This window comes from Stegostoma tigrinum, chromosome 5 (assembly GCF_030684315.1).
Source record: "Stegostoma tigrinum isolate sSteTig4 chromosome 5, sSteTig4.hap1, whole genome shotgun sequence".
NCBI lineage: Eukaryota > Metazoa > Chordata > Chondrichthyes > Orectolobiformes > Stegostomatidae > Stegostoma > Stegostoma tigrinum.
The window spans coordinates 53284005-53297197 of record NC_081358.1 but is presented as its reverse complement, the minus strand read 5'-3'; the positions used below and the strand labels follow the sequence as shown (position 1 = coordinate 53297197).

Here is a 13193-nt window from a genome sequence, read left to right as displayed (position 1 = left end):
GCAGCTTTAGGTTTAGTAGAGAGTTGAGAATGTTGGTGAATTATTCTGATTTGTGTGTATGAATCCAACTACCCATATTTCAGACTTAGTACAGAAGGTCTTGTTACTAAATGAAATGTCATCAAATAAGTGAGTGGTAATAGTGAAGAAGCTGTCCCCAACAATCAAAATGTAGCCCTTGAGAAAAATTCAAGAGGAATTGGAGCAAGTTATGTTTGTTTTCCAACAAGAAAACTACCTCAAACTCTCATTTGCCAAATGGCATCCCCTCCCCACAAAGTTTCCATTGTGGCTGCCTCTCATCTTTCCCATTCCCATGAGTAATTTCCTAATGTCTCATGGGCTTCCCTGGACTCATATATACACACAGATGTGAAGGTAGAAAAATCAGCCCTTCAAGCATGGCTGATCTGTTGTGTTTCAAATTCCACATTCCAGTGTACCCTGATAACCACAACCTCAACCTCTTAAACACCTGTTGAACAAGAATCTATCTCCCAATGATGCATTTCTATCACCTATGAAGCAGAGTGTTTCGGGGGGAGAAACATTCCACTCATCTCTGACTTGAAAGGGCAATCCCTAATTTTAAAATAATGCCTCTTAGCTGTGTGCTTACTTTCAGGAGATACATTCTAAATACTTTGACAGGACCAGTCAGGAACTTGCAAACTTCAACTAAGTTAACCTGACTCTTCTAAGGTCCTGTAGAAACCAGCCCAACCTGATCAAGCTATGCTTGTAAGATAGCTCCCTCATCAGTTGTCAATCTAATAAACTGCCTCTGAACCACCTTGATCACATTTTGATCTCCCTGCTATTGGAAAGAGATTATCAAACTTGAAAGGGTTTGGAAAAGATTTACAAGGATGTTGCCAGGGTTGGAGACCTTGTGCTGTAGGGAGAGGCTGAATAGGTTGATATTTTTTCTGGAGCATTGGAGGCTGAGGGGTGACCTTATTGAGGTGTATAAAATCATGAGGGGCGTGGATAGGGCGAATAGCCAAGGTTTTTCCCCCAGGATAGTGGAGTCCAAAACTAGAGAGCATAGGTGTAAGGTGAGAGGGGTAAAGATTTAAAAGGGACCCAAGAGGCAGCATTTTCATGCAGAGAGTGATGTGTGTATGGAATAAGTTGCAAGCCAAAATGGTGGAGGCTGGTACTGTTACAATTTTAAAAGGTGTCCGAATGGGTGTATGAATAAGGAAGGTTTAACAGGATATGGGACAAACGCTGGGACTAGATTAATCTAGTCAGCATGAATGAGTTGGACCAAAGAGTCTGTTTCTCTGCTACACATCTCTGACTCTATTTGCATCCTTCCTCAAATGATGACATCAAAACAACTCATTGTATTAAGATGTGGCCTCAACAATACCCTGTATAACCAAAGCATAATATATTTCATCTTGTGGAAAATGATAACATGACACTAGCTTTCTTGATTTTGTGCTTTACCTGCATACCAACTTTTTGTAACTCATGCATTGTGGGTCCACCTACGGCATGTGGACTGCAGTGGTTCAAGACAGCTCATCACCACCTTCTCATGGACAACTTGGGATGACCAATAAATGCTGGCCAGGCAGCAACACCCATGTCTCACGTGAATTTTTTAAAAAATTGCACTCGAACACCTAGATCTTTTTCATCTTAGAATTCTGCAGTTGTTCTCAATTTAAATAGTGCTTTTTTTCTTTTCATTTTCCTTGCCAAAGTGAACAACTTAACATATTCTGTCATTATACTGTATCAGCCAGATTTTTACCCACTCATTTAAACAATCTACATCTAGCTGCAATATCTGGATGCCTTCTTCACAACATACTTTCCTTTACTATTTGGTGTCATTTGTGACTTTAGCTTCTATGCCATTGCTCCGTAATCTAACTCATTGATATAAACTGTAAAATGTTAAGACCCACCCCAGTCCCTTGCAGGATTCCTGCCAGTCTCACAAACCCCTATTTATACATAATGTCTATTTATGATCTGCCAGCCAATCTTCTATGTGTCCAAATATGTAACCCTCCACACCATGAACTTTTATTTTCAGTAATAACTCTATTAAATGCTTTCTGGAAATTGGGGTACAGTATGCCTATAGGCCCCCCCTTTATCCACAGCATATTTTGTTCCTTTAAAGAACTCCAATAAATTGGTTAAACGTAAATTCCATTTGAAACCAAGCTAATTCTTCCTGATTACCTAGGGATGGGAGTAGGCATTCAGCCTTCAGGTCTCCCCTGCCTTTCAATATGATCATAGATGATCAAGCATTCCAATGCCTTTTACTCACAATATCCCGTAACCTGTTCACCACTGGTAATTGTAAATCCATCAATCTCTGCCTTAACCATACTCAAAGACTGAGTGTCCACAGCCCCCTGTGGTTGAGAATTCCCAAGTTTCACAACCTTCTGGGTAAAATAATTTCTCAACCTCTAATTTAATCGGTGTTCTGTGTATTTCTAAGTTGTGTCCCTGGGCTTTAGACTACCCAATCAGAAACATCTTATCCACATCCATCCTTTGAGATATTTTGTATGTTTCAATTAGACCGTTTTTTTTTTCCCATCTTTTGTAACTCTAGAGAATGTAAATCCAGTTTGCCCAATCTGTCCTTCATAAGACAGTTCTACCAACCTGCAAACAATTTTGAACATTCATTACACGCCCTATATGGTAATATCTTTCCTGAAATTAGGAGACCAAAACTGTGTGCACACTCCTCCAGGTGTGATCTAATCAAGCTGTTATACAATTGCAGCAAGACTTCACTATTCCTGTACTCAAATCCTCTTGCAATAAAAACTAACACTTCATTTGTCTTCCTATAACTTGCTGCACCTACATTAGACTTCAGTGACTTATTGACAAGGTCGTCCAGGTCCCTTACATCTACACTTAACCAGCCCCTTATTATTTAAGAAATAATCTGCATATCTGTTTCTCCTACCTAGTGGATAACCTTGTGTTTTTCCACATTATATTTCCATCCTCCATGTTCTAGGCTATTAATCAAGCCTCTTTAATCCTCCTGAAGCTGCTTTACATTTTCATCACTGCATTTGTTCCTGCTTAGCCTTGTAATCATCTGCAAATTTGGAGATATTACATTTTAGTCCCCAACTCAAAATCATTAATGTATATATTTTGAACAGCTATGGCTCAAGAACTGATCCAACACGTTTGTCAAATACGTTTGCCCATTCATAAATCCCTGCTGCCTATGCCCAGTCAGATTCATCCCAGTATCTTCAATAGATTCTAGAATTTTGCTACCACTGACTTAGGACTAACGTGTGTGTTATTCCAGTTTTCTCTCTCTTGCTCATTTTGCATTTTCCATCCACAGGAATCATTCCAGATCTGCAGAATTTTGAAAGGTAATCTCTAGTGCATTGACTATCTTTACAGCCACATCCTTCAGTACACTGCGATGTAGAAAATCAGCTGTTGGGGATTCATCAACTTTCAGCTCCATTCATTTCTCATGTACAGCCTTCCTAAAAACAATTTCCTTCAACTCCTCATTCTCCTTTGCCACTTAGATCTCTAATTCTAGGAGATTTCTTGTATTCTCCTTAGTGAAACCAGACACAAAGTAATCAATTAGCATCTTTACCATTTCACCTCTTACCCTTATTAGTTTACTGGATTGCATTCATATTCTATTCTCCCTTTTTCCTTATTAGCTTTTTATTTCTCATGAGATTTTCTGAATGCACAGATATAACCTTTTTTAAAGAACACAGTGGTTAGCACTAATGCCTCAGTGCCAGGGACCAAAGTTCAATTCTAGTCTTGGGCGACTGTCTGCATGGGTTTCCTCTGGGTGCTCTTGGTTTCCTCCTGCAATTCAAGATGTGCAGATTTAGTTGATTGGCTATGCTAAATTGCTATGCAGTATCCAGGGATGTGCAGGCTAGGTAGAATAGCCATGGTAAATGTGGGGTTATGGGGATGTGGGTGGGATGATCTTCGACGGGTCGGTGCAGACTTGACAGAAAGGAGTCAATTTTCACTCTAGCAATTCTATGACTATGAAGCAGGGACAATGTAGAATCAAAGTACTGGAGCAGAATCCTGATAGCATGATATCGGGTCTGTGATCTACTAGTGGTGGGAAGCCAACAGGGCAATGCTATGGCTAAGATATGGCAGAGAGCCAGTTGTGCATCCAGTTGATTCATTTAAATGCTGCAGTTTGTGATTAAGTACTTGCTTTTGAATTGAGCACAGGGATTATCGATAGCTGTCTCAGGTAAGCCTGTGGAAGTCGGCCATGTTAGGAAGAAAAGGGAGAGAAGGCCATTTTGGAATGAAATGTGAGCCTTTGATAGATAGGAAGCAGCCAATGATCAATCTTAGAGGAACTGAAGGAGAATGTTTGTTTATTTTTATGGCTTCTCGACAAGGCATTCATAATGTTCTTGCAGTTGGGTCTAAGGGAGTCACCTGTCCAGGGTCCAAGGGGGAATATCCTTTGAGGACAGTGCACAAAATGGATCAGACCAATAACCTTGTCTATCCAAACTCCTGGGTCCCTTGTGGAGGAAGAATAGTGCAGAGGGAGGCAGGACCAGGTGCTAGAAGCACTACAGCAGTGACAAGACTAAGAGGGTGAGCCTCTGTCTGGGCAAGCTGCAGAAAGGGAGAGTGGAGTTGCTGCAGAGGGCTGTTTCACTTAGGTCCAATCCTACACCAGAGTTTCCTGGACTTATCTAAGCTACCTGTCTGCCCCACACCCTGTTTCCACATGGGCAACTTCTGCATTAGTAGATGGATTGGAGACAGATTGATGACTGGGTTGCCAAGTGAGATAACACTGACGGATGCCCCTGTCTTCTTGAGACCTTGAAGACCCCACGTGCAATTGGCAGATGCCCCTCTTCCCTTGTACCTCCATTCTTGTGATGGAATAGCAACTAGAGAAGATGGTGGTGATCTCTTTTCACCTCCTGATTTGCCGCTACTACATTGGACTTGTGGTCAAGGGAATGATATGCATAACTGCACACATCCTTGGCATTGACTGAGTGGTGTGCTAGATCTGGTTCTCTAAAAGGGTTGCGAATCCCTCACTAGAAGAAGCCATACACCCAAATGCCTGTGACATGCTTCATGTAGACTCCATCTTTCACACACAGAATATTGCCTTAAACAGTTCCACTAAAGGGTTCCTTTGATCTTCAGTGCAACTCCAGCAAGCTACGTGCCATTTAGTAGTCAGAGTTTAACCAAAAAACTCTCCAATAGTTAGAGTCTCACTTGGCACAAAGGAAGATGGTTGTTGGTGGCCATAGTTGCTGGTCTTCAGCTATTCCATTCATTTCAAGTGATAGCAAAGAATGGTTGAAGGCATGAATTCAGTGAAGGTTATGGGCCCAGCAACATTCACAACAGGACTGAAATTTTGTGCTCCACAACTAGCCACACCTCTCGGCAAGCTGTTCTAATTCAGCTGCAACACTGGCATCTATGTTACTGTGTGGGAAAATTGCCCAGGTAAGTCCTGTCCACTAAAAGCAAGACAAATACAACATACCTTACTACCACCCATTCAGTCTATGCATGAACATCGGCAAAGTGATGGGAGGTGTGGTTGATACTTACTCAGCAACAACCTACTCACTGAAGTGCAAGCTGGATTCTGCCAGAGTTGCTCGGCTTTTGATCTCATCACAGCCTTAGTCCAAAAGTAAACAAAATAATTGAACTGAAGGGAAGTGTGTGACGTCCTTGATATCAGGCATCAATTGACTGAGTATGACTTCAAGGAGCCTTAGCAAAACTGATGTCATTAGGAGTCAGAGTTGGTGGGGTGCTGATTGGGTCATAACCAGCACAAAATAAGATTGTTGTGTTTGTTGAAGTTCAATCATCTCAGCTCATTAGGTAGAGTCCTTCAACAAAGCTCCTTTAATAGGACATGAGCTTCCTTCCATAAGGTCAGAAGTGGAAATGTCTACTGATGATTGCATAATGTGTTCAGTATTTGTATGACAGTCAAGTTTAGTGTCTAGCCATGGTGACACTCAAGCTGTTGAGTGGGGTATTTAGTGATATTATTGCTATTGAATGTCAAGGGGAGATTGTTATATTCTCCCTTGTTGGAGGTGGCTGTTGTGAGGCAGAGGTGTTACTTGCCAATCAGCTCAAGCCTGAAAATTGTCCAGGTACTGCTGCACATGTTTCAGTTCTGAAAAGTCATGAATGGCACTGAACACACTATGAAACATGTGCAGCAGTACCTGGACAATTTTCAGGCTTGAGCTGATTGGCAAGTAACACCTCTGCCTCACAACAGCCACCTCCAACAAGAGAGAATATAACAATCTCCCCTTGACATTCAATAGCAATAATATCACTAAATACCCCACTCAACAGCTTGAGTGTCACCATGGCTAGACACTAAACTTGACTGTCATACAAATACTGTGGCTACAAAACAGGGAATTCAAAGACTGGGAATTTTTCTGTAAGTAACTTGCTACAAGACACTGCAAACCATGTCAACCATCAATGATGCATGAGTCCACATTCAGTCAGATGGAATACTTCCCACTTCACTGGATAAGTGCAGCCTAGATCACATTGAAAAGCTTGACACCATCTAAGCAAAAAGCCAACCACTTGACTTGCACCATATTTACCATGTTAAATTTTCGCTTTGTGTAGCACCCACACATGTATTGCAGAGGCTCCTTCAACAACACTTTCCAAACCTGCAACTTCTTTCATCTGGAAGAACAAGGGCAGTAGATGCTTGTGAACAGCATCATCCTCCAAGCCACACACTGTTCTGATGTGGAAGAAACACAGTTCCTTCATTGTTGCTGGTCAGAATCCTGGAACTTCATTCCTAATAGCACTATGGATGTCCCTACACTCCAAGAACCTACTGTGGTTCAAGAAGGCAGCACCTCATTACTTTTAAGGGGAGTTAAGAATGGGCCTTAATGCTGGCCCAGTCAGCAACTTTCACACCTTGTGAAGGAATAAACAAACAATTGTTGTCCAATGTTTAAAAACCCTAACTTTCATAACAGCTGTAGTTCTCCAACATGTGATCTTTCTAGGTGTCTTAAAATATATGGACAGATAAGGAATAATATCAGAATTAAATGGCCACCTAAGAGAAATGAAGTTAAAGGTCTACATCAATAGAGTAGAGGAATAAGAGTTACTAAACTGCCCTGCAGAGAGTTGGCATGAACTAGGTGGTCTCCATGTATATTGTAAATGGATAAAGTCAGCATTTTACCTGTAGGACTTAATTTGGATTAAATTGCATGATAATTTTACTATTTCCTATTGCTTTATTTTACCCTTGGATAGTATAATATATTTCTAAGTCAAAATAACTCCAGATAATATTTTGATTAATTCCCATTGTACTCTGAGTTTAGAGATATAAATCATTTATTTCAGTATAGTTTTGACTTCTGCTTTTGTATTACCAAACACGTCAATCTACTATTTCATTGCCAAGAGACAAACTCTTAAACCACCAAGAAATCGATCATATGTTGCTTTTTATTTCAAACAACGCTGATATAAATCAACAGACGGTTCATGAACTTCAATTGTAGTCTGTGGCCCAAGATACATCATTAGGAGCATGGTTCAACTATTTCCTGTTAAGAAAATAAAATTAAAAGATAAACCATTTTTAAGAGGAAAATGGATGAGTAGCACCTGGGCACTAAGGAAGGAGTTGACATAGGGAGATGGATTGAGGGGTGGTGGGATGGGGAGGATGGTAATTTACTTTAGCACAGGTCTGTGTTCTCCTTTGTGAATTACAAAGGTTACAATGTCCCTTTTTTGTAATTAGTCTGTTTGCAGCTAACACTGCTATAAGAAATCACTCCAGTTTTGGAACATATGAAATGTCCTGAGATTTCATAGCTCTGGTGAGATTGGGAAAGGAGCTTTGATTTTGCTTCTAAATCATGTCTGTCTCGATATGTTCACAAGCTGGATCACTTCCTTCTCTATTGTAATAACTGTGGTGTCAGAACCTTGTCACCTGTGACATGACGCGCTTGGAGGCGAGACGGGCATGTGAATTTGGCGAGGAGGAAGCGAACCTGAAACATGCTGCCTTCCCACTTCCACCAGAATTAAGGTCTGGGTGGAAAGATTCACGGTTGTGTTTCACACCACTTGGGGTCTTAAGATGCTAATTAAGGATTACAGAAGAACTTCATTCTGCCAATAATGGAACTGACCCAGCAGTATGTGGGCCTGTGCAATGCAGTATACCCAACAGGTAAAACTGTGCTAACAGGTTGTCTGCTGGTATAGTGGCTACTTTACCAAAGGCAGTCAGTGCCTGATTGAGGGGCTGGGTGCCTGCTGGAAGCCAGTCACATGCCCTTGCTTTCAGCACGCGCTCTCATTGGCTGACGGCTCTTGCTGGGTGGAACCTTCATTCTCAAGTCCTAATTCCAGGCAAAGGCACATTGATGGTTTTGCCAATGCCTGATCCACATCAGATCAGGTGGGCCTTGTCTTAAGCATTGACACAGGTCGCTACTGGCTTTCCAGCTGGCTGACAGGACTTACACCTCCACCACAAGACATGCCTGATGACACTAAATTGAAATAAGTTTTCTAAATGTTATCGAGAAGAAAATGCTTTTCAGTGTCCAAAGGGTTAATGATACAATTAAAGATTCATGCTGAAGATCATACAGGGGCTGCTGAAGCATTTTACTCTTCTTAGGGTTAACTTGGAGTTCATTTTCAAATGCGCTCAGTTTTTGACTCAAGTTTAAAGCAAATTGTTCATTGATTATGCTGATAAAGGGGAATGTACTGTGTTACCATTTAACTAAACATGTGTTTGGTCATGACCTTCTTTCACAAATCAACTGATTGCATGTCTTGCCTGAGTTTCTATACTTCTGCTATTGTTTTCAATTTGGAATGTTACTTTGTTTCCTCACTAAGCTTTGAATGTAATTTCCTTACCTCCCCCTGTTCAGACTGCAGTAGTTCTTTCCACTGATGCAATTTAGCCTGTAATATGTTCACTTCCTTACAGAATCTAGTAAGCCGGTGTGTGGAAGGACATTGAAAGCAAAGACTGTAATGGGAAATACACAGAAAAAGTGTTCTCACAAAGGAGAAAGTCAGACTAATGAAAAAAACTGGACTAAAGGGAAGGACACTGGCAGTGCTACAACATGGAACAACACTAAAAAAACTAAAGCTAACTCAACAGCAGTGAACAAAACTGAGCCAAGTAAATTTGGGCATGAAACTAAGGATGAAAATGTCAAGAATGTTACAAATCCTGAGGCAAGAAAAAGTCACGATCCTCTGAGAATTGATTCGAGACAGATGTTTCCACCTGGGTCAAGTTCAGAGATAGAGAAAGCAAAGAATAACACATGGGCCTTGCCCCCTGCTGTGGCAAAGCTTAAGAGTGGAGGAAATGAGCTGTTTAAAAATGGACAGTTTGGAGATGCAGTGATCAAGTACACAAAAGCCATTGCAGAGCTATTTGAATCCGGTAAGGCAGTGGCGTTCTAATCTATTGATTTTCTGTATGTGTATGCACCTATGTATTCGGCTCATTTTTATGATGTGATATAGAAACCTGAGGGTTAAAAATGTCTTCAAGCTTTTGGTGCTATAAAAAACATTACTTTTAATCTGTTTTAAGATTCAATTTTGTAGACGTGGTGTGAGTAGACTAGGGATTTAAATTTAAAGGTATAATCAATATATTTGTTGAGCCAGATCAGAATTCACCTGAAAAACATTTATTATATCGTATTGCTGACCATCTCATTTACTCTATACACAGTAGAAAGACGGTTTATAGGCTGCAAAGATTGACAGTGAAATCGAATTATTGTAAAATAAATGTGACAGTGGAGGCATTTGTTCCTGTTGTTTAGTTATAAAAATGCATCAATTTTTATTTTACGTATCATCAAGGATCTTGGCAAATCAACAAATCTAATTTTAAATACATAGCAACTCAAATTTTCAAAAAAAGTCTCCAGTTTTCATCACTGATTTGTAATGTGCGAGTTATTCTTGGATGGGTGTGGATTGGTCACGGCGTCTGTGTTAAAAAGGGGAAGAAGTGAGTGATGTCTGTTGCTTTTGCTTCAAAGCGCCAATCTACCCATGATTTTTTTTTAAACAGTCTGTGGATCTGAATGTGATGCCCCTCAAAGTAGAACAACCAACTGGCAATCTATATAAGAACAGATGCCAATGGAGTGGAGGGTAGCCAATAAAACTTTGGATCACCAGCTTCAAAGAAAAGGAAGAGAAAATTATAGATGGAGGAGAAAGTAAAAGCATACTTGTCTACAATCTAGCAAAGAAAATCAAGGCTAAGATTTATGAGAGTTCATTATATTGGTTTTAGAATTCTAATGCGTGAAATTGCAAATCACATTTGCGTAAGAAAATAAAAAAGAAACTCTGTAGCTAATGTTACATTAATCTGTTTTGTCACACACTGACTGACTGTTCAAACAAAATTTCTGCTCCCATCCCCAAAGTGAACATCTGAGCTCAGCTGAAAAATCTGCAACGTAATTTAGTAGAATGGAAAGAACGTTAGAGGAGTCACTTTTTGATGCGGAGATGATGCCTGTGACACCTGCAGTGGTGTTGAAAGAGGGATGGGAATCGGATTGCCTGCCACCTTTCTCGGGGATGCAAGGGATGATTGAAGAAGAGAATAAGAGAACTTCAAATACATATGTTCATTTATTTTTCCTCCATTTCAGAGTATGAAATTGGAGTAATTATGAGATGAGATAACAAGGTGTAGAGCTGGATGAACACAACAGGCCATACAGCATCAGAGGAGCAGGAAAGCTGACAATTTGGGTTTTCAGAAGGATCTAGACCCGAAATGGCAGCTTTCCTGCTCCTCAGATGCTGCTTGGCCTGCTGTGTTTACCCAACTTCACACCAGTTATCTCAGATTCTCCAGCATCTGCAGTTCCTACTACGTCTAATTATGAGATGCCTTTCTTTACATCATCCTCCAAATGATTGGCTAAATACACTCCATAGAGACTGATAACTTTTAAAAAGAATTTTGAACTTGCAGTTAATAGCTGAAAGAATGTCATGTAAAGATTTCATATTGACATTTACTGTAACAAATGGCTGAAAGTGCTGTTGACTGAACACCATTTACCTGTTGCAAGCGGCTTATATTTGATGAACATTCTCCTTTTTAATAGTTATTACATACTGCACACTCTACAGAATTCCTTGCCTTTTGACAAACTGTGCTTTAGATTTACTGAATCCCTGTTTCTCTGAGTAGTGGTTACAAGAGACAGTCTCCAGGCATTTCACACATTTTTGTTGAGTTCCTAAAATTCATTACCAGCAGTAAAGCATATTTTGATTATTCTTCATACCCTAGCTAAGCTGGAAAGGTCTCCCAGGATCTGTAGAAAACTGTAGAATGCATTGTTTTGATGAAAGAAATTCTTTCTAAATGTGACATAGCTCCCAAAACAAGCAGCTTCTTACTCTGTTGGCTACACAGGATCTCTGTCTTTCTATGATATTTGTTGATTTGTAAAGAAGCCTGTAACCTGATGTCATAATTACTTTGCCCTTCTTAGCACAATGACATGCAACACAGTATCTTGTGTACAGATAGAAATGATGATTAGCACTTCTTTATACCCTAAATCTCTCTTCATCTGAAAAATAAATGACTTTTTAATAAGTGATAATGGGAAATGCAGATGCTGGAGAATCCAAGATAATAAAATGTGAGGCTGGATGAAAAAGCAGGCCCAGCAGCATCTCAGGAGCACAGAAGCTGACGTTTCGGGCCTAGACCCTTCTTCAGAGAGGGGGTTGGGGTGAGGGTTCTGGAATAAATAGGGAGAGAGGGGGAAGTGGACCGAAGATGGAGAGAAAAGAAGATGGGTGGAGAGGAGAGTATAGGTAGGGAGGGGATAGGTCAGTCCAGGGAAGACTGACAGGTCAAGGAGGTGGGATGAGGTTAGTAGGTAGGAGATGGAGGTGCGGCTTGGGGTGGGAGGAAGGGATGGGTGAGAGGAAGAACAGGTTAGGGAGGCAGAGACAGGCTGGGCTGGTTTTGGGATGCAGTGGGGGGAGGGGACGAACTGGGCTGGTTTTGGGATGCGGTGGGGGAAGGGGAGATTTTGAAGCTGGTGAAGTCCACATTGATACCATTGGGCTGCAGGGTTCCCAAGCGGAATATGAGTTGCTGTTCCTGCAACCTTCGGGTGGCATCATTGTGGCACTGCAGGAGGCCCACCATGGACATGTCATCTAAAGAATGGGAGGGGGAGTTGAAATGGTTTGCGACTGGGAGGTGCAGTTGTTTATTGCGAACCGAGTGGAGGTGTTCTACAAAGCGGCCCCCAAGCCTCCGCTTGGTTTCCCCAATGTAGAGGAAGCCACACCGGGTACATTGGATACAATATACCACATTGGCAGATGTGCAGAACACCTCCGCTCGGTTCGCAATAAACAACTGCACCTCCCAGTCGCAAACCATTTCAACTCCCCCTCCCATTCTTTAGATGACATGTCCATCATGGGCCTCCCTGCAGTGCCACAATGATGCCAACTGAAGGTTGCAGGAACAGCAACTCATTCCGCTTGGGAACCCTGCAGCCCAATGGTATCAATGTGGACTTCACCAGCTTCAAAATCTCCCCTTCCCCCGCCGCATCCCAAAACCAGCCCAGCTCTTCCCCCTCCCACCCACTGCAGCCCAAAACAAGTCCAACCTGTCTCTGCCTCCCTAACCTGTTCTTCCTCTCACCCATCCCTTCCTCCCACCCCAAGCCACACCTCCCATCTCCTACCTACTAACCTCATCCCACCTCCTTGACCTGTCCGTCTTCCCTGGACTGACCTGTCCCCTCCCTACCTCCCCACCTATACTCTCCTCTCCACCTATCTTCTTTTCTCCATCTTTGGTCCGCCTCCCCCTCTCTCCCTATTTATTCCAGAACCCTCACCCCATCCCCCTCTCTGATGAAGGGTCTATGCCCAAAACGTCAGCTTCTGTGCTCCTGAGATGCTGCTGGGCCTGCTGTGTTCATCCAGCCTCCCATTTTATTATCTTGACTTTTAATAACACAACTTTTTATAACCCAGTACCTTTAACAACTTTCTGGGACTTTGTGAGACTCAATTTAAATATT

General features: G+C 41.6%; 1 protein-coding gene across 6 annotated transcripts in view; it reads left to right on the top strand.

Annotated features, from left to right (window-relative positions):
• The window catches only part of LOC125451579 (sperm-associated antigen 1-like), a 118071-nt gene that overhangs the window by 34722 nt on the left and 70156 nt on the right, over positions 1–13193 (top strand). For all 6 annotated transcript variants that reach the window (XM_059646000.1, XM_059645999.1, XM_059645996.1 and 3 more), the window contains one exon: positions 9059–9529. In XM_059646000.1, the coding sequence (XP_059501983.1) occupies positions 9059–9529 (471 nt within the window). The remainder of the gene's footprint in view (positions 1–9058; positions 9530–13193) is intronic.